At 41.1% G+C, this 22,539-nt stretch overlaps 1 protein-coding gene across 1 annotated transcript in view; it reads right to left on the reverse strand.

The window, feature by feature from the left end:
• The window catches only part of sestd1 (SEC14 and spectrin domains 1), a 46,856-nt gene that overhangs the window by 2,283 nt on the left and 22,034 nt on the right, over positions 1-22,539 (reverse strand). The window contains exons 7-17 of the mRNA XM_046844719.1: positions 19,462-19,575; positions 18,472-18,569; positions 16,983-17,038; positions 15,550-15,794; positions 10,106-10,228; positions 6,433-6,627; positions 4,743-4,857; positions 4,492-4,651; positions 3,792-3,873; positions 3,095-3,217; positions 2,824-3,015 (exon numbers count right to left, since the gene is read on the reverse strand). Of these exons, the coding sequence (XP_046700675.1) occupies positions 2,824-3,015; positions 3,095-3,217; positions 3,792-3,873; positions 4,492-4,651; positions 4,743-4,857; positions 6,433-6,627; positions 10,106-10,228; positions 15,550-15,794; positions 16,983-17,038; positions 18,472-18,569; positions 19,462-19,575 (1,503 nt within the window). The remainder of the gene's footprint in view (positions 1-2,823; positions 3,016-3,094; positions 3,218-3,791; positions 3,874-4,491; positions 4,652-4,742; positions 4,858-6,432; positions 6,628-10,105; positions 10,229-15,549; positions 15,795-16,982; positions 17,039-18,471; positions 18,570-19,461; positions 19,576-22,539) is intronic.

Consider the following 22,539-nt stretch of genomic DNA (forward strand, 5'->3'; position numbering starts at 1 on the left):
GAGAGAAAACACACACACACACACACACACACACACACACACACACACACACACACACACACACACACACACACACACACACTGGTACTGCTTTCTCTCTCACACACACACACACAGTTTGTGTATGTGTGAGATCAGCAAAAACACAGCAACCGTCCTCAGACTAACACATCGTTCAAAATGTCAACAACTGGCTTTTAGAAAGTGACGCACACAGCTGCAGTTTCCAACAAACTAAGAACAAAACTGATCAAAATACCCCCCCCCAAACAACAAAAAATCTGCTTTGACAGGATCCGGTCATCCTGTTTTCAGTGGTAAAAAAATAAAAAAACAACAACAAAAAAATAAAAAAAGTGGAAAATGTCATGCAGGTATAAAAAGTGAAGCAGCATGTGGCAGCAGAGTATTTATTTTTTTCTGTTTCCATCCTTACAAACCATAAAACTCTTTCTGCACTAGTAGACTGTTGAATAATAAAACCCAGAACACACCCAACATTATGCAATAAAACCTCAAACCTGGATTGGTGTTTAATAGATGGGATTTTGCTAGGGGTTTCTTTAACAGTTTGCACTTGAACACTTTCCATTTGAGAAAATGTATGTGCAAAATGAACTTCTGCCAACTGAGAAAATGCTAATCATTTTTTAAATATATATATATATATATATATATATATATATATATATATATATATATATATATATATATATAAAATAAAAAAAAAAAACACAATTTCTTATATATTGGATAGGAGAAAGTACTGCTTTATGTCCTACAGCATATGTCCTTACTGTAATTCTGGAGATAATTCAGCATTAATATCTTCTGTCACAATAACAAAAAGCAGAGAAGAAAAAAAAGACATCAGGGAAATGTGTGATTCGCAGGACATAAATATTTTATACACCTGAAAACAATAATAAAAAAAAAAAAAACAAGCTCTTCATTAGCTTTCAAATGACACCAGCCACATGCTGCTGTGATCTACTGGGCATGTGGTGGGGGGGCTGTGGAAGTTGGGCATTTTAGGCCACTTTGGAGCTCTATTTCCAAATTAAAATGACTTAATTTTTTTAAAAGTAATTTTTCCCAGCTCAAAGGACATTCATATTCAGTAACAAAAAGATGAATGTATAAATTCTTCCCAAACATTTAAGAAGTGAGCTTTTTCTACAGTGTTCTGACACTTTATTTAAATTTGTTTAGTTTTAATAAAGCAAAACGAGCCTCTCTTTGGCTTTTGAGGTTTCAGCATATAACGTGTAAAGCAGGGACGGTAAAATTCGAATCGGTGCATCGGCATGAAAGTTCAATGCTGTGATGCATCGGTTTATAAAAAGTGTGCATCGGAAACAAGTTGGCATTTTTATCACGATGCATGTGCGTGAAGTATTTGCATCGGTAAAAAAACTATTTTCTTACGTACAATTACTAGAAGATGCGCTGTACTTTTATTATTTACAAAGTGATCAATCATTTGTGAACCGTGTTCTCTATGTGGATTGATTTCTCCTCAGCGCGTTCTCTCAGCACCGCTGCTGCTGCTGCTACGTGAATATGATGCATCACGACGCTACGGAGACTGAGGCGTGTCATGAGAGGCATTTAAAATATAGATTTACATGGCAGAGGTAGAGCTGCATCTCCCTGGAGACAGAATAGAAAAAGAACGTCTGGATTTATTTATTTATTCCAAAATAGATTAAATGTATTATTTTCCCCCAAATTCTACAAACAATACCCCCTAATGACAACATGAAAGAGATTTGTTTTGAATCTTTGCACATGTATTTAAAAAAAAATATATATATAATAAATAAATAAATAAATAAATAAATCACATGTACATAAGTATCTACAGCCATTCCCATGACACTCAAAATTGAGCTCAGGTGCATCCTGTTTCCACTGATCATCCTTGAGATGTTTCTACAACCTGATTGGAGTTCACCTGTGGTAAATTCAGTTGATTAGACATGGTTTGGAAAGGCACACACCTGTCTATCAAAGGTCCCACAGTTAACACGTGCATGTCAGAGCACAAACCAAGTCATGAATTCCAAGGAATTGTCTGTAGACCTCAGAGACAGGATTGTATTGAGGGACAGATCTGGGAAAGGGGACGAACATTTCTGCAGCATTGCAAGTCCCAATAAGCACAGTGGCCTCAATCATCTGTAAATGAGAGTTTGGAAGCACCAGAACACTTCCTGAGCCAGTCTGAGTGATCGGGGGAGAAGGGCTTTAGACAGAGAGGTGACCAAGAACCCGATGGTCACTCTGAAAGTGCTCTAGCGTTTCTCAGTGGGGAAAGGAGAACTTTCCAGAAGAACAACCATCTCTGCAGCACTCCACCAATCAGGCCTGTATGGTAGAGTGGGCAGACGGAAGCCACTAATCAGTAAACGGCACAACAGCCCGCCTGGATTTTTCCAAAAGGACTGTTTAAAAATAGGTGCCAAGCTTGTAGCATTATAAACTCTTGAGGCTGTAATTGGTGGCGAAGGTGCGTCAACAAAGTATTGAGCAAAGGCTGTGAATACTCATGTTTTTTATTTGTAATAATAAACAAAACCTTCACGTTGTCATTATGGGGTATTGTTTGTCGAATTTTAAGGGAAATAATGAATGTAATCCGTTTTGGCATAAAGCTGTAAAAGACCAAAAATTTGGAAAAAGTGAGGCTCTGTAAATGTAATGTATCGTTTCAGGGTTGAGATTTCTTTAATCACACAGTGAGAGCGTGGCTTTAACCTAAACGTGTCTGGCTACATCATTGTAAATGCGTGAGAAAGCGCTCTCTCTGTAAAAACCCACCCTCTCAGCCACAGTGTGGAAGTCTCTGGCTGTCTCGAGGCGCTGCTGGCGCTCGTCGGCGGAGATGGTGAACTGCTTCCACACGCGGTTCAGTCGGGGTAGCGTGTCGCCCGAGGAGCGCGTGGCGCAGCGCAGTGACTGGCACAGCACCACCGTGGCCTGCAGCAGCTGCCTGCCGTAATCGTACGTGCTCTGAACACATGGACAAGAGAGTTAACCCATGCTTGATTATTTGAATTGGGCAGACAATTCGACTGGTTTCACTGGTTACCTGTGCAACATCCACAAACTTCTTGTGTTTCTCCAGGAGGACTTTGGTTTCCTGGGCGTCGTCGCCCAGCCTGATGTGGGTCTTCAGAAGGGCGTCCAGCAGTTCAGTGAGCCACTCGACAGCCTGAGAGAGCAGGGGATTCCAGATTACTTACAAAATACTGCATATAGATAACCAAAAACTAAATAATAACTAAATAACTTTATTAAGGTGGAAGTTTTGTCCCCATTTGCAAGGTGATATAGAAGACACCTGAAAATTACACCTCTAATTGCAAGACTTGGATCATTTATCCCCTGCAGAAACCTCGGCAGGTTTCACAGAGTCAAATGCATGCCAAGACTATCTGTCTCCTTCTACATACATAAGCCATGAGAAGATCCTGTAGAGGTGGAGATACACGCTGGAGAGAAGGGGAATGAAAGTCAGTAGGAGTAAGACAGAGTACATGTGTGTGAATGAGAGGGAGGGCAGTGGAGTGGTGTGGTTGCAGGGAGAAGAGGTGAAGAAGGTGGAGGAGTTCAGGTACCTGGGGTCAACAGTGCAAAGAAATGGAGAGTGTGTTAGAGAAGTGAAGAAAAGAGTGCAGGCAGGGTGGAGTGGGTGGAGAAGAGTGATAGCAGGAGTGATTTTTGATAGAAGAGTATCTGCGAGAGGGAAAGTTTATAGGACACACACACAGCAGAGGTTCACTCACCTGTGAAGCGTCCTCTTCACATTTGAAAAGCTGGACCATCTGCAGCATCTTTAGCCGCCGCACGTCCACCATGTCCTCGCACCTTTAACACACAGTTCAGCGTCAATAACTGAAAAGCGATGACGGCTGCTAAAAACATGGCACGGGGAAAGTAGATTCCGGGTTAATACTCAAACACCCCACGGAAAAACAGCAGAACGGCATTCGGAAAGCTGGATTTACTGTCGTGGAAGAAGGTTTGCGGTGCAATTTACTATTCAAGAAACACATGAAAGTAAATAATATTCAGTAAACTATCAGGTAATAACAGCAGGTTATGGATGAAATGCATGCAGCTAGGTCACTAGTGTTTCTGTTTATACTCTTTACTCATTATGTTCATTAATGTTAAATGTTGGAAAGAATTGGACAGGAAAAAATGTTCTGTGGATATCGGACATTTTATCTATTTTTTGTATTTTTCAATTTTTTCAGTTTTTCCGCATCGCTATCGTAAGATCGAAACTGAACCTCCGTGACTCGAGGACTGCCTGTATGTCTGCTTCTGGCCCAGGACAAACGCGTTACTCTGAGACCTTCCTATTTGATGAATTGCTCTTTGGAATACGAAAAGCTTCGACGTAGAATAAAACTGAACAGAACATCGATCCAGACGACCACAGGGGGTGTAAATGTTGATGTAGAATTGAGAGGTCTGAACCTCTGCTTGCGTAGCTGCATGTCCTCCATCACGCTGTGGATGTGGTCGATGTTCTCCTTGTTCTCGATCTGCATGTCTTTCCCATAGAACCAGGACGTCTGGTTAGATATCTGGTCCAGCAGCACCTGGCCTTTCTCCCTCAAGCCCTGCAGGGCTCCCTCTATCACACACACACAGTACCCAAATGTTAAATATGACAAGTTAAGATGCACATTTGATGATGATGATGAGGATGATGATGACGTCCTCACCGACACTCTTCAGTTTCTCCTCCAGATGTTTGAGGGTTTGCTGAATGGCGGCTCCGTCGGCAGGGGCAACGTCAGCACAGAGCATGCCCAGCAGACCGTCCAGCTGCTGCGAGAGCTGAGGATGGAAACGAGAGTCTGAGGGTTAACAAGCGAAGCTGATTTCCGCTGACCTTTACATCATTTATTCCTTTCAAAACATTTTACACGGGACGCCTGCGGTTTCTTCTTTCGTTTCTTCATATTGTTGAGACATAACCTTCTACCTCCCAGCGACACCCTCAGAGCCTCCGAGAACTGTGATAGCAGAGCAGAGTGCTCACATTTAAACGTATTTTCCTAGCAGATATTTTTATATAGACTCTTATCAGCTCAGCAAACACCAGTCTTTATTTAGGCAGTGTGCAGTGGCACAGGCAGTCCAACCCTGGGCAGATAATCAAAAAGTTGAGAGCTGAAACTCTTGACACCTTGAGGCCTGAACCTCCTCTGCTCCAGGGGTGCTGTATCTCAGCATGCTGGCAAACTGGAAATGAATAGGGAGTCTGAATTAAGTTATGTTCTCCAGTATACACTGTTGCTTACTGTAAAGCCCGAACGCCAACCTGAAACTGAATCCAGAGAAGAAGCGAGTGGATTGAATCAGCTGTTATTTCGAACACTGATAAGTGGAGAGAGACGAGACACACTTATATGGACTAGAGGTCAACCGTTTTGCCGATCGATCTGCACCCATAGTTGATTGAACAATCCGTCAAAAGCCATCCAGATAGTTTTTCGGGTCTTGTCTTGTATATAGTCTAAGCTAAAAGTATAGTGTTATTTAAGTCTGTACGTTTGAGAGTCACCAACAGCTGAAACTAAATTCTTTGTGTGTGTCAACACACTTGGCCTATAAACCTGATTCTGAGAGCGACCTCTAGAGGTGAAACACTGACACCACGTGCTGTTTATTTGAAGTGTCTTTTTTTTTATATTATTCATTTTGGACGCAACTGTTTTTATTTGGAATAAAGTTTAGCGCTATTTAACATTGAGTGTGTGTTTGTTTAGTATCCAATCGCAAACGCTCGTAATTATATTTTAGTCTGGACATATAGTGTAAAATGTCCAAATGTCTCCATGTGAAGGGTTTTCCCAGGGTGACATTTGATAGCCAGAGAAAGATATACTGATTCGATCTTACAACATATAAATATCATAATTTCTGACACAACAGCCAAAAATCAACTAAAGAAAAATGTGGGTGGGGCTTAGTCTCACCCCCTGTCCATCACAGCGACACTAGCCAATCATGGCCATCGGGAATGTCTCTAAATCTTTAGAGAGTACTATATACACTACATGGACAAAAGTTTATGGACACCTGACCAAAAAGCTTATGTGCTTTTAGAACATCCCTTTCCATTTGCTGTTGAAATAAGCTCCACTCTTCTGGGAAGGTGTTCCACTAGATTTTGTGAGGATGTGTGTTTATTTATCTCATTATCATGTTGGAACAGGTTCGGGTCTCCTAGTTTAAGTGAAGGGAGAACTTCAAGCTACTAAATCCTAAGAACCACATATGGCTGGAAAAATCAGGTGTCCCGATACTTTTGTCTGAGATCTTTTTCATGCACACTGAAATGATTGTCTGTAGAATGGCAGAAGATGTAACAGTCTAGAAGTGAGGAACGGGTGGAGGAACACGTACATCCTGTGCCGTGCTGTGGAACTCGTGGGCCGAGTGCAGGACGTTCTGTCTGAACTCCAGCTGACTGGCCTGTCTGTAGCACACATCGCTCAGCTGCTGCTGCAGATTCTTCAGCTCCAGCAGGTCCTCCTCGTCTCCTGCGCTCAACAGCGCCGCCATCTGCTGATTCAACTCGACGTACACTGCGAACCACTCCTGCACACACAACAAAAAGATTCTTCATTAATTATTTTGCATTTCATTTCCTTTTTTTTTTGGTCCTAAAAGAAGCTCAGTAGTTCCGGGTGCACGGGTTCTAATTTAGTTTTTGAGCGTTTTTAGTTCATGTGTGGTGCTTTCACTTTGTACTATTTTACACTTTAATGGTTTATGTCTGTTTTTATTCTGTAAGTTATCAACGTTTATGTACATTTTTTTACACAAGCTGATTGATTGGTCAGAAATTCAGTGAGAGCGGAGTTAAGAAAACGGTCCCACGACGGCTCTACAGTGAACCTCAACAACTGTAATGAATGGACAATTGGTGCTGAGGTTCCCTTTTCAGTCTGGTTCCCCTCAAGGTTTCTTCCTAATACCATCTCTCGGAGATCTTTCCCATGTCCACGGTCGTCAATGTCTCGCTCGTTAGGATTACACGTACAATTAGAAGGACAACTTATAAATAATTCATTATACAACTTTATAACCGCTTTATCTTTTTGAAACAAAGTCCATTGTTAAAAAAATAAAAAGAATAATAATTCAATTAAACTGAATTGTTCCGAAATCCATTGTTACATTTCACATTATTCAAATTTGTAAAATTTCCATTAACCTCATTAAAACTCGGACACTTTACTTTTCCATATGCGTTTCTTCCTCTAACTGAAGGTTCTACAGGATGTCTTTGGATGTCACTTCGAGACCCAAACCCGGAGGAGTTCCAGGGTTATCCGTCAAATTACACAATTTACGATTCATAATGTTATATTTTTGGACAAAATGCACCACTTTATCAGTCTCTCGTTGTGATTTGTGTCTATACTGTTATTCCATGTGACACCATAGAGTTTATAGTCATACTATATATATATATTTGGCACAGACCCGGTGCTGCATGACGAATCATGGCCAAAACAGCACGGATATCCAACCTAACCAGATTCCTCAGACAAATACAGGTATTATAATGTAAATAAAACCGTGAAACAGACCCGGCACTGTAACCAGCACTCGAACTGCACAGTACAAATGACTCACATAATACCTTTCGGTTAACCACAGAAACAATCTCAATACGGAAAGCCACATAATCCCGACCCTCTGATTCTCCACAACCCACAAACTCCCGCCGCAGACATTCGGATGTGAATAAACCGCTCGTAAACCGCCGTGACCACAGAGCAGACTCTGTTAAACGCCTTTGGAGGACTGAAGCCGATATGGGAAAAGAAATTCCCGCCCGATGTCCTTTTTTTTGGGCCGGATTCGACAATATCACATGGCTGGAGTCTGAATAACGTTATATTGTCGTTGGGGAAAGCGGTGACGCACCCAGCAGCTGTGAAAGTGATCAAGAAATACTAATTTCCTGTTCGTTCAAAAAGACGCTAAAAAACCACTATTCTGATAAACCATTAGTTTCCGATGACATCACTTTCTGTTGTCGGATGATTTTTTTTTTTATTATTATTATTTATTTATTTTTTAGCTTAATTACCATCAGAGACATCATTTGAGGCCTTGTATCTTTATTCTTATTCTGTAATAACTGGTTTCAAGGTTGCCCAGTAAAAGAAAAACCCTCAATAATCACACTTAGTATTTTTAATTTCAAATGTTTGTTTTATGTGGAATCCAGCACATTTATTTACAGCCTAATAACAAATGATAAGAGTCTGCAGTATTAAGTCACTACACTCTTTCCAAACAGTATCCAGTGTGGTTATTATTTTTTGGAACGTTGTTCTTTTTACTAAGTTGCTCCGTAGTTTGATTCCAGTTTCTCGTATTGAACATCTTTCAGTGTTCAGTAACAACAAAATCCATTCGATGATGTTGCGATAAGTATTTTGAGAAGCAGCAACTGATGATTTTGCTTCGTTTTTGCTACTGTTACAAGATGGTGATTTTGATTTTAATAGTAATCTTGTTTGTAAATGCGCTCATATTAAGACTGAATATATAATGATGCCAATTGTTAAATTAAGAGGAATTTCTCCAAATTGTCCTTTTTTACACAAATGAAGAAAAGCAAACTTAAGTTAAATTGTCATCATGATTTGGATTCTGAAAAAAATTGTTTTAAAGTGTTTAATCCGGGTTCATTAATCATTTTCCCCAAGCTGCAGACACGACGTGCTAGGTTTATGACATTTATGAGATGGTAATCATGCTTGCAGTTCATTACAAAAATGGCCGTCCTTGTTTCCGAAAACATCCTGTAAAATCCCCGCATGGCTCCTAATTTGCCTGTTCAGTGTTCGAGTGTCCATTATAAACCCATTACTACACTACTCACGGACATGACTGCTTTCTAAAACACACAGACTAATGACCAACAAATCCTAGGTGACTGCGAGACCAGTCTCGCCACCCTGGAATTCATTAACACTCGCAACGGATTACACGGCGTGCAAAAATCCGTCTGTGTGTTCCCTCTTGATAAAAACGTGTTGGCTTTTTAAACGTGGTGATGTCGTGCACAAATCCAGCGAGTCGTTGAGGAGTCCCTTTTAAAACCAGTTTATTACTGGAGGAAATTTACATTATTGATTTGTATGCGCTCGGGTCCAAAAAGGTCAACGATGCAAGTAAGACCCGTCCGGGGAAAAAAACAACAAAAAAAACAAAAGCGAGTCCGAACAGTGTTTGAACTCAACATTGATACAAGAGGCTGACCGATTCTTCCGTTATGCTGATTAAATCGGTACTTGATTGTAGTTAATATCGGCAAAAATCCATACAGACACCATAGTTTTTCCATCTTCTGGTCCTCGGTCATTACGAGAGCAGCCTCTAGAGGCAAATCAGTGACACTACGTGCTGTATGTTTTGACAAGTGAGACGAGCGCTATATTTATTATTTATATTTTATTCATTATATAATGATATTTATTAATATGTAATTGACCACATGATCACGATTCAGTACTATATATACATGTACAGTACAGTATATATATACACTATAAGGTTCAGTACCATATTTGACATGGAGAGTTTGTTTTTTTTAATCCGACAAATAGATTTTTTTAATCGGTCGAATAATCAGTTATTGGCAAATACGATCCAATTTGGGGGGGGGATGTGTTACCACAGGGAACTAGGTCATAGAAGAGGAACAGGAATCGACCACTGGTGGTCGGCTGTCCAGATGTTCCGTGTCGCAGTGCCACATATAGTTTCTTTCTTTATGCTGGATAAGTTGTTGGACTTGGGTCATGGGTTCAAATCCCAGCACCACTGAGCTGCCACTGTTGGGCCCTTGAGAAAGGCCCTTAACCCTGAATTACTCAGCTGGATAACTGAGATCATTCACATCAAGTCGCTCTCTGAATAAGGGTGTCTGCTAAACGCCATACATGTAAAATGGGAAATTGACAGCCCAAGAAAGGCAGGGCTTCCAGGATTAAAGCTGGAAGCTGATAGTGTTTCAGAGTTTGAAAGCGTTTGAAAATGTTTTTGTGCTTACGCTGTGCTGACTCTCGATCTCCTCGTGTTTGAGCTGTAGGGCCTGAGACGCCCGGATAGAGTCTCCGATTCCCCACTGAGTGCGGAGCTGCTCTGTGCCTGGACCCTCCAGCCAGTTTACCACCTAAACACACACACACACACAAAAAGCAGTGTCACAATCCCATGGTGGACATCTCAAAGACTCGTAACGTGACAACACAGTAACCCAAGACTTGACCTGCTAACAGTGTAACAACGAGTGTGTGAGCTTTAGTACCTGATCAAACACCAGGACTGTCTGAGAGACACTGGGAATTAAATACTTTGATTACATTTAGATAGAAATAAATATACTGTATATAAAACTAGATTTGCAGTACTATTAACTATATTTGGTGGTTTTATTTATACATGGTTGAATTCTATAGTCTGGTCAGATTAGTTGTGCACAAAAGTAGCACTTGAACTTTAATCATCTTCTCAGTAACTTTAATGATTAATTCATATTGCTACATAATACATTACTGTTGCTATAGTAACCACCCACTCACAGTGTGGACACTTCACATAATCTAAAGGCGACTAAACAGATTTAAAAAAAGAAAAAAAAAGGAATGTGAATCGAGAGAGAGAGATAGATAAAGGGAGGGATGAGTTGAATAAAGATAAAAAGGGGGGAACAAAGAGATGGGGGCCAAATGAACAAACCGAGAGAGATATGGAGGGATGAAAGAGAGGGGGAGACAAAGAGCAAGAGAGAGAGAGAGAGAGAGAGAGAGAGAGAGAGAGATGGAGGGATGAGGTAAACAAAAGATTGGGGAGGCAAAGAGGAAGACAGAGATGGGGCCAAATGAACAAATAGAGAGAGAGATATGGAGGGATGAGGTAAATAATGAAAGAGAGGGGAGACAGAGATGGGGTCAAATGAACAAACAGAGAGAGAGAGAGAGAGAGAGAGAGAGAGAGAGAGAGAGAGAGAGAGAGAGAGAGAGAGAGGAATGAGGTGAATAAAAAGAGAGGGGAGACAGAGATGGGGCCAGATGAACAAAGCCAATGAGAGAGAGAGAGAGAGAGAGAGAGAGAGAGAGAGAGAGAGAGAGAAAGGAAAGGTTTTTAACTCTATAGTTGATATATATAGTTATTATAGTTACAGTGCCCTCCACAATTATTGGCACCCCTGTTTAAGATGTGGTCGTGGACTTCAAAAAATTCTCCTTTTTTTTAAAAACAACATAGAACCCAAATGCAAAAAAACATAAAAATCCAACCTTTTATTTAAGTACATAACTTTGGTGGTAAAAAAAAAAAAAAAAAAAAAAAATCATGTGTGCCACAATTATTGGCACCCCTGATGTTAATACTTTGTACAACCTCCTTTTGCCAACAAGACAGCACTTAATCTCCTCCTATAACATTTCACAAGATTGGAGAACACAGAGAGAGGGATTTTTGACCATTCTTCTTTGCCCAATCTTTCTAGATCATCCAGTGTCCTGGGTCCTCTCTTATGCACTCTTCTCTTTAGCTCGCCCCACAGGTTTTCGATTGGGTTGAGGTCTGGGGACTGAGATGGCCATGGGAGGACCTTGAGTTTGTGACTGCTGAACCACTTTTGTGTAGATTTTGCCACATGTTTTGGATCATTATCCTGCTGAAAGACCCAATGACGACCCATCTTCAGCTTTCTGGCAGAGGCCATCAGGTTTTTATTTAAAATATCCTGGTACTTCAAAGCGTTCATAATGCCATGCACCCTAACAAGGTTCCCAGGGCCTTTGGAAGAGAAACAGGCCCACAGCATCACAGATCCTCCACCATACTTCACGGTGGGCATGAGGTGCTTTTCGGCATACTCATCTTTTGTTTTACGCCAGACCCACTTAGAGTGTTTGTTGCCAAAAAGCTCAATCTTAGTCTCATCTGACCAAAGCACACGATCCCAGTTGAAGTCCCAGTACTGCTTAGCAAACTCCAGGCGTTTACGTTTGTGAGTGTTAGTGAGAAAAGGCTTTTTCCTTGCATGCCTCCCAAACAGCTTGTTGGCATGTAGAGAGCGTCTGATGGTTGTTTTGGAGACTCTGTGACCCCAAGATGCCACTCTTTGATGCAATTCTGTGACGGTGAGCTTGGGAAATTTTTTTACTTCTCTTACCATCCTCCTCACTGTGCTTTGTGGCAAGATAAACTTGGGACCTCTTCCAGCCTTGTTTGTCACTGTTCCAGTTGTTTTAAACTTCTTAATGATTCCTCTGACTGTAGATACCGGCAAGTTAAGGCGAGTGGCTATTTTCTTGTAGCCATTGCCTGACTTATGAAGGTCGACACAAATCTGCCTTACTTGAATGGTGTGTTCTCTTGTCTTTGCCATGTTGACAAATGGGTAAGAGAATTAGGCCTCTGTGTCACGTCATATTTATACCCCAGGGAAACAGGAAATCATGAATTACTAATTAAAAGTCCCTAGATACCCTGACCAACCTTAGCAACTACAGAAAAATATATATATATAAAAAAAAATAAAAAAAATTTAATTTTCAGAGGAATTGTTAGGGGTGCCAATAATTGTGGGACACATGATTTCAAGTTTTTTTTTTTTTTTTCTAAATGTATGATTTTTTTTACCACCAAAGTTATGTACTTAAATGAAAGGTTGGATTTTTCTCTTTTTTTGCATTTGGGTTCTATGTTGTTTTAAAAAAAAGAAGAATTTTTAGAAGCCTACGACCACATCTTAAACAGGGGTGCCAATAATTGTGGAGGGCACTGTATACTGCTCTATATTAGATTATATACAGTATAATTATAGTTTATTGATATTTCTAACTGTTATCTCTGCTGTTGTGTGTCTGTATGTTCTGTGCTTTGGCAATAGAAATGTCCATTTGCACACAATAAAAGAAAAAGATGAATTTGGAATAACTGAGCACACAATTGTTGGTTGTCAAGGTTCTACAGCACAGCTCAGACAGACGAGAGCTCCTGGGTTGCAAGAATCTGACTTCATATACAAGCAATGGGTAATTAACCAACAAAGTGTGACCTTCTATAGATGCCAGAGTTTGATCAAGTTCCATCGGATAGAATGGTCCTTCCCTTTCTGCATCATGTGGCATGCGACAACCGTTTTTGTGCCTCTCGTGGCAAGTCACTGTCCCCGAGAACATCTGGTGTTTCCGAGATTGAGGTTTCGCCAATTGTGGCATCAATATGTTCAGCAACTTTCAAAAAGCTTTTGCGATACTCTAGCGCCCCCCGGGGAGCAAACAGATAGATTGATGCCAAACGGCTCTCTTTCCACATCGCTTCTCCAGAGTTAGCTCTTGTGTGAGCTACTCTAACATTCTATCCATCTATCTATCTATCTATCGTATCCATCCATCGTATCCATCCATCCATCGTATCCATCCATCCATCGTATCCATCCATCCATCGTATCCATCCATCCATCGTATCCATCCATCCATCGTATCCATCCATCAACTCTGTCTTTCCATCCATCTATCATTGGAGATCACTGGAATAGCTTGGGTAGATTTCCACAAAAAAAACCCGAAAAAACATGTAGATCCTTCAGAAACCCTGAAATCAGATCCGATTGGCTCTGAGGGACATGACCTGGGAGTTCAAACAAATATCTGTCCCAATCAAGCAAGCGAGAGAATTCCTTGTGATAATTACAGCCATCATGGTTTTCTGTGAATGAAAAGCATGAATAAGTCCATGAACAGATAAGCTGCTGAAATTCCATGTGCTGCACAGACCTCGTCAGGAAGCGACGGAGAAGAAGTGACTGGATTCGGGCTTCGCTCTCGGGCCGACGTGATCGTGGAGTTAAATTAGAAACCAGGCTGGCGTTCAGACGTGATCAGAACCTGTAGGTCTCCGATCTCAGAAGAGTCCGTGTGTAATATGTCGTGGGATCCTGAGCAAGAAAACAGGATTGATTTTTGCTGCCGACTCGAGTTAATTAAAAGGCGCGTCTCTCGCGAGGCTCTCCAGGATGTACCGTAACTCGCATCTGTGATTTCATCAGAGAATCGCAGTCGAGTAGACAAACTGAATTGCCTTCTGCTGTTAAACCAATTAGGACATCCAGAGAAAGCAGGCTGCTGCTGGGGTGAATCTGCTGAGTCAGGAGACCCTCTCGGATGTGTGTTCTGCTAACGAAGGATGAGGAGTTTGCTTCAGAAAGCTGGCCACACACACTTCTACACCGTGATCAGCACGGTGGCAGATGGTCCATTTAATTAGGCTGAGAGTGCTTTAAAGGACCTCCTAAATGAATGTTTCACTTGATCTCCATCTTCACTATACGGATGAAAGTTTGTGGACACACAAAGACTGTCCATAACCTCCACACTTCTGGGAGGATGTTCCACTAGATTTTGGAGTGGGTTTGATTTGTGCTCATTCAGCCACAAGTGAGGAGGCCTGGGGTGCATTCCAATTCAGCCCAAAGGTGTTTAATAGGTTTGCTCTTTAGCAGGAGGACTTCCACACCCTTTCTTCTCCTTTTTTCGGCTTCTCCCATTAGGGGTCGCCACAGCGGATACATCTGCCTCTTTCAACCCAACTACCTGCATGTCTTCCCTCACCACACCCATAAACCTCCTCCTTGGTCTTCCTCTTCTCCTTACTGGTGGCTCCATCCTCAGCATTCTCCTACTGATATACACCATGTCCCTCCTCTGCACATGTTCATGTTCCATCTCAATCTTGCCTCCCCCAACTTGTCTCCAAAACGTCCTACATGCTCCTTCCCTCTAATAAACATTTCTAATCCTGTCCATCGTCGTCACTCCCAACGAAAACCTTAAAATCTTCAGCTCTGCTACCTCCAGCTCCACCTCCTGTCTTTTACTCAATGCCACTGTCTCTAAACCATACAACATCTCAGGTCTCACCACAGTCCTATAAACTTTCCCTTTCACTCTCACAGATACTCTTCTATCACAAATCACTCCTGCTATCACTCTTCTCCACCCACTCCACCCTGCCTGTACACTTTTCTTCACTTCTCTTACACACACTCCATTTTTTCCCCACACGCTTTCAAACATATGTAAAGTATATATTATGAGAGCGGCCTCTAGAGGCAAATCTCTGCCACCACGTGCTGTTTGTTTTTACATGCGAGACTGCACGCTGCATGGAGAGCGCTATTATTTACCTTTTTTTTTTCTTAATTATATAAATATTTGTGCTAATTATTAATAATTTTCTTTTTATAAATTTCAGTACTACTTTATATGTTTGGGCCTCGAAGTTCAGGTAAAACTCATAGTACAAAGGAATGCAACAGAGGGCAAAAACAAGCTAATCGGTTTATACTTTGTGGCAGATGTTTGGCAGCACTGTATTTAGTTTTGGCCACATGGTGTCACTGCACAGACTGAACCAAACGTGAACTATTCCACCTTCCGCACCAAACTTTTGAAGTAACCTCTGAAAGATCAACATCACCTGCATGACCTTGGTGTGGATCTGGTCGAGCTGCGAGCGGCGGCTGCGTTGGCGACACACTTCCTGGTACTTGGTGTACTGCTCGCGCAAAGAGTCGAGCAGCTTCATGACCTGCGGCTGAGCCAGGAGCTCGTCGTCCATCGGAGACCAAGCCGTTCCTCCTCCACCTCCTCCTCCGCCTCCACCTCCTCCTCCCTCGGAGCCATTAAACCTCCTCTGCTGCAGCTCCGACAGCAACTCGTGGCCTGAGAGAGAAAGAGGGGAGGAGAATACGAAACAATTAGGACATAAAAAACAATAAATAAAACATGGTTCCTACATATTTATCATTTCAGAATCTCTTTCAGACTCAAATATGCAGACTTCCCTAAACGGTAAATGCAGTTGAGTTAAAAAGTACGATATTCGACTTTGAAATGTAGTGAAGTGAAAGTAAAAATCTCCCCAAATAGAAACACTCCAGTACAGATACGTGATAAAGCTACTTAAATACAGTAACGAATACCATCTAATGTCCAACACTAATTTTTTTGGGATACGACTTAAACGAGTGTGGACGCAGTGTTTTTAGAAAATGTAGTTTTTTTTCAATCCGGATTCATGTGGATGTAGCTTTCGCTTTATAAAAAAATATATATATATATAAAAAAAAAATTCAAATTGTTCATTTTAATAATAATAAAAAAAAGCGAATACTGCAAAAGCATGGAAATACAAATACTTTCAATACTCTTTTTTTTTTTTGAATCAAATTCTACACTTTTTCGTACTTTCCCAAAACGCCGATGATCGGAAACGAAGAAGGCGATATGGGAAAACTGCAAAGTAAGCAAAGGACAACAAATATAAAACAGGTGGAAGAAAATACCCAAGAGAAAAAAAAAAAATCCTTGGATGAGCGCAGTGAAAAAAAGAAGAAGCGATTTGGCTTGAATGAGTGAGTGATACGGCTTTGGTTTATTCGCCTGGAAAAACATCATGACTTCAGGAATTTCAGTCGCAACAGCAAAAAAATAAAATAAAAATCCACTCAGACTGGATGCGTAACGAATTCGCTTATACTCGTGGAATATAAAGCAAAGAAATGAAGGATTTAAATTCGCCCCTTTGCTCATTCGGGGTGTGGGTCATCTGACTGACAATGGCATTGTTTAGCCCTGTGTGTGTGTGTGTGTGTGTGTGTGTTGCACTGTAATGGTAAGGAGACAGTGCTTCTTTCAGCAGCTCGAGCTCAGGCCCCATTTGCACTTGGGAGAGAAAACAATCCCGGGTATGTGCTGCAGCTCTGAGGAATTGTTTCAGGCTGAAAATTGTGGGTTTGTCACATCCTGGCATGTTAAAGCAGATCAGAAATGTTATAACTCTTCACAGGATTGTGACTTGAATGAGCACCAGGTGTGTTTTTATCCAGCGTGGTGTGTTCATGAACATACCGGTTTGCAGGACAGTTTCGGGGTCGAACGATGGCAGGGCGTTACACTCCGGAGACCTGAGAAAAGAAAAAGAGAAGCAGTTTCATTATTATTTTATAGCATTTGATGAAACGTCTCCATGTCTGACCAGAGCCTTGACGTCGCTGGTGTGGTTCGAGACCAGAAGCTTTTACATAATGATGGTTTTACATGCACAAAAATAAACACTCTTGTGGCTGGAGCAATAACTCCACTCTGTATCTACACACAAGGGCGGATTAACACACAGTAAAGACCTACTGCCTAAACCCTGGATTTTAAACCCTGTTCTAACATGAGGGTCATGTGATCATTTCCTATCTCTCGAAAGACTTTATACTGTTAAACATGCCTTTTTCTTTTCCCCCACAAATCCCACAATACAAGTAGCAAAGTAAAAAAATGTATAAATTAATAAGTAAAAAAATTTCTGAAATCCTGGTTCCCCTGAAAGTAAAAAAAAAATTAAATAAATAAAAACGCAAAAACAAAATTAGTTGTTGGGTTTTATTTATTTATTTTTTTTTATTTTTAATTAACGCAGTTTTTATTATTATTAACATTTGTGAACATCTAGAGTTTAAATTTTTAAAAAAGATTTTCAAATAAAATGCCTGCTTGGTTAAATAATATAATAATAATAATAATAATAATAATAAGGTTTGTAATGAAATATGTAGTTTTCTAAAGATATGATCATCTTCATTATTCTACTTTTGATCGTTCACTCCCTCAACATGTGGAATTCTCAGGATTTTCTCCTTTTAAGAGAAATTCTTGAAGCTGGACAGAAAACGCTAAACTTTCGCCAAAAAACAAAAACTGTTGCCGGAAGTGGCAGCGATTTCACACGGGCGCAAAACAAATTTGCGGTCCGCCGTTTAATACGTTTGTTACGTCGGTCTGCAACCATGTTCCGCACGAAAAAAGGAATGCGTTCGGTACACGTGTGCACGGTACCAAAACATGTACCAGTCGCCCATATCCGGAGCGACTCACATTGATCTCATCATACAACTGAGCAAATACGGGGTTAAGGGCCTTGCTCAGGGGCCCAGGAGCGACCGCACGTGTGGCTGGGATTTGAACTCAAGACCTTCAGATCCAAAGGTCGATGCCTTAACCACTAAGCAACCACTTCCTCTGAGGAAATAAAAAAAATGTTCAAATAAATAAATGAATAAAAATAAATAAAATAAATAAATAACTAGTGGCAGCGCACTAATTATGAGAAACCCCTCGCCAAGTCCATTAGGCTCGATACAGAATCGAACCCGACTCCCACACGCGCACTTCATTTCCTCGCCCTCGCTAACAGCGTGCGTTCGCCAGCTCCTGCTGTGAGGCCTGCTGATGGCGCTGATTCACTCGAGGCTTCATGAATCCTTAATATGCGTCAATAAACACCAGTGCGAAAGCGCCGAGATCGAAACGGGAGCGCGTCAGGGTCTGATAAGGTGACGTCCGTTACCTGGACTTATCCGGCGGCTGACTGGTCTTTTCGCTCTCGTTGATGACGGCGAGTTCGTCCAACAGGGACGTGGATTCCTTGGTGAACTTCTCAAACACCTGGATAGGACACAATGCAAATTATAGCCAAAAAATACATACGCACGCACGCAGTCTCACGTGTAAAAACAAAACAGCACGTGGTGTGAGTGATTCGCCTCTAGAAGCTATATCTCAATGACAGCAGGGCGGAAGACAGAAAACATTATCGAACTCGATTAATAACTAAGGGGAATTTTTGTTTGAAAATCAAACATTTATTACAGATAAGATATTAGTAAAACATTTATCTAGAGGCCGCTTTCGTACTGTGCAACAGGCAGCGGAATTTCTGAGCCGTTCCAGTGCAGATGCAACTGGGAAAAAAAAGGCAAAAAATCCATACCAATCGACACGACTGACGTATCGGTCGAGCTCTAGTTCTGTAGATGTATTTTATCGGGGTCTGGAGAACTAGGACCAGGGTTTAAGAAAAATAAATAAATAATAATTTAAAAAAAAGAAGGAGGTCCACCATCTAACGGGAAACAAAATACTTCGCATCATGGCAAAAAGCCGAAAGTGTTCAAATGGCTTAATCTGATTGAGAAACTATGGCAAGAGAAAGTTACTCAATAAAGCTAACATTTCCCATCCAATCCGATAAAGGTTGAGAAATTTCACCATGAACAAATGTCAAAATCCAGATGTGCAAGGCTGAAAGAGTCATATCCCAGAAGAGTTACAGCTGTAATTACAGCTAGAAGTTGTAGAAACGTGCAAGGATAAATATGCATGGCAGTGGATGGATGGTTTTGTCTCTACAGCAGGATTCTCAGCCTCGTGACTGTATGTTTTTCCATTTTGTGAAAAAGATCAAGAGGAGAAACTTCAGGGTCTTAAAACACACTGTATATTTGTGACAATCATTTACTATAAAAATGTACACATGAACTAAAGCTGGATTACTGACCAGCCTCTTGTTGAGCCAGTCCATGTGGTCATACTGCAGACTCCCTCCAAACTCGTCGGTTAGCTGACAAGGTTCGATGTAGCGTGTGAGCTTATTCGCTGAGACCAGGATCACCTGCACACAAATTTTACAATTAAAATCACTCAATAAACTCTCTCAGAACTCAGAACATGAAAAAACTCTACAGCTCATTAATGCTTATTAACCTTTCCACAATTGTAAAATGCCAAAGTCAGAAAACCGGTTGCTGTGGCTGAGTGGTGCCATGACCCGACTCTACTGACGCAGAAAAATAATAACAGCATCAACAAGAATGCCAGCCAAGGTTAATCGTGCATGAATAATCGATCTGTTATTTCAAGCCAGAGGAGACGGAGATGGAAAGTGAGGAAGGCGTCCACTGGGTCGAAATCAGGTGACGGCGATAAATATCACCGCTGCTCGATACTCGGAAGGCGGAGAAGAAAAAGTCTGCTGTGCGCCAGAGGAGCTGCATGGACCTGCTGTGTATTTATTCATTTAGCTTACACACACACGCTTCAGCTGATCCAATCTCAAACCCCAAGCAGCTAAAGGATCAAACAATGACATAAGAAAAGTGCGTAAATCATTGACATTGTGTATGTGTGTGTGTGTGTGTGTGTGTGTGTGTGTGTGTGTCGGAGAGGGACGGCTATTCAGACATGTTCAGCTTAGTCAATAACTAATGGTTAATTATTGTTCTTCTACTCGATTACCAGCTCCAACTACAACACAGTCCCACATAATGTTATGTTCCACATGAACAGGTCCAGTTGATGGCAATTTGTAATATTTAGTGTTAAAAGTTGAGAATGTTCTCCAACACAGGAAAATCATCAGCCTTCTAAGCTACAATTGTCATCAGAATATCAGAAGTCCTGGGCTGAGTCAGAGAGAGTGACATTGGACGACACTGCACATCTTATTTCACGCAGTGTGTGTGTGTGTGTGTGTGTGTGTGTGAAAAAAAATTAAGAGAAAGAAAGAAAGAAAGAAAGAAAAGAAATATTAAAAGAGAAAGAAAATAAATATTAAAAGAAAAGAAAGAAAATAAATAAATATTAAAAGAAAAGAAAAAAATATTAAGAGAAAGAAAGAAAGAAAGAAAGAAAGAAAGAAAGAAAGAAAATAGTATTAAAAGAAAGAAAATAATATTAAAAGAAAAAGAAAGAAAGTAAGAAAGAAAGAAAATAAATATTAAAAGAAAGAAAATTATTCAGCCATATATACAGTGAGGAAAATAAGTATTTGAACACCCTGCTATTTCTCCCACTTAGAAATCATGGAAGGGTCTGAAATTGTCATCGTCATCAAAAACCCGGAAATAATATATGATTTTTTAACTATTTATTTGTATGATACAGCTGCAAATAAGTATTTGAACACCTGAGAAAGTCAATGTTAATATTTGGTACAGTAGCCTTTGTTTGCAATTACAGAGGTCAAACGTTTCCTGTAGATTTTCACCAGGTTTGCACACACTGCAGGAGGGATTTTAGCCCACTCCTCCACACAGATCTTCTCTAGATCAGTCAGGTTTCTGGCCTGTCGCTGAGAAACACGGAGTTTGAGCTCCCTCCAAAGATTCTCTATTGGGTTTAGGTCTGGAGACTGGCTAGGCCACGCCAGAACCTTGATATGCTTCTTACAGAGCCACTCCCTGGTTATCCTGGCTGTGTGCTTCAAGTCATTGTCATGTTGGAAGACCCAGCCTCGACCCATCTTCAATGCTCTAAATGAGGGAAGGAGGTTGTTCCCCAAAATCTCACAATACATGGCCCCGGTCATCCTCTCCCTGATACAGTGCAGTCGCCCTGTCCCATGTGCAGAAAAACACCCCAAAGCATGATGCTACCACCCCATGCTTCACAGTAGGGATGGTGTTCTTGGATGGTACTCATCATTCTTCTTCCTCCAAACACGTTTAGTGGAATTATGACCCAAAAGTTCTATTTTGGTCTCATCTGACCACATGACCTTCTCCCATGACTCCTCTGGATCATCCAAATGGTCATTGGCAAACTTAAGACGTGCCTGGACATGTGCTGGTTTAAGCAGGGGAACCTTCCGTGCCATGCATGATTTCAAACCATGACGTCTTAGTGTATTACCAACAGTAACCTTGGAAACGGTGGTCCCAGCTCTTTTCAGGTCATTGACCAGCTCCTCCCATGTAGTTCTGGGCTGATTTCTCACCTTCCTTAGGATCATTGAGACCCCATGAGGTGAGATCTTGCATGGAGCCCCAGTCCGAGGGAGATTGACAGTCATGTTTAGCTTCTTCCATTTTCTAATGATTGCTCCAACAGTGGACCTTTTTTCACCAAGCTGCTTGGCAATTTCCCGTAGCCCTTTCCAGCCTTGTGGAGGTGTACAATTTTGTCTCTAGTGTCTTTGGACAGCTCTTTGGTCTTGGCCATGTTAGTAGTTGGATTCTTACTGAGGTGGACATTTTAAAGGCAGACTAAAGCCCTATTCGGACGGGACTAGTTTTCCAAATGACGTTTGGACTAACATCTCCGTGTTTATTGCGGAGGTAGGAGTGTCTGTGTTTTACATGTGGGCGTTGCACAAGACCTCTACATGCATTATTGGTGCGCAGAAAGCAGAAATTTGAATACCGGCACGCTAGGGTTAGTACGGTAGTTCACGTTGACCAAAACACACAAGTAAACGCGTTTTGGGAAAAAACTTTTTCGCCAATCACAGACATTCGCATTCGGACGGGATTAGATTTCTCAGAGGAGCGCCGAGTTTGCTGAAATACAGTAGGTAATTTGCTCTGGAATTTTTACAAAGGTCGTGTGAGAAAAAGACAGACATGGCAGATTCGGACGGGATTAAAATCACAAAGTACCTCTGTAAAACAGAAATTTCTCTAACGACCCCCTGTAAAACTAGTCCCGTCCGAATAGGGCTTAACAGGTCTTTAAGGTCAGAATTCTAGCTGATAGACAGGTGTTCAAATACTTATTTGCAGCTGTATCATACAAATAAATAGTTTAAAAAAATCAAATATTGTGATTTCTGGATTTTTTTTATATTATGTCTCTCACA

This window comes from Silurus meridionalis, chromosome 3, assembly GCF_014805685.1.
Source record: "Silurus meridionalis isolate SWU-2019-XX chromosome 3, ASM1480568v1, whole genome shotgun sequence".
Lineage (NCBI taxonomy): Eukaryota > Metazoa > Chordata > Actinopteri > Siluriformes > Siluridae > Silurus > Silurus meridionalis.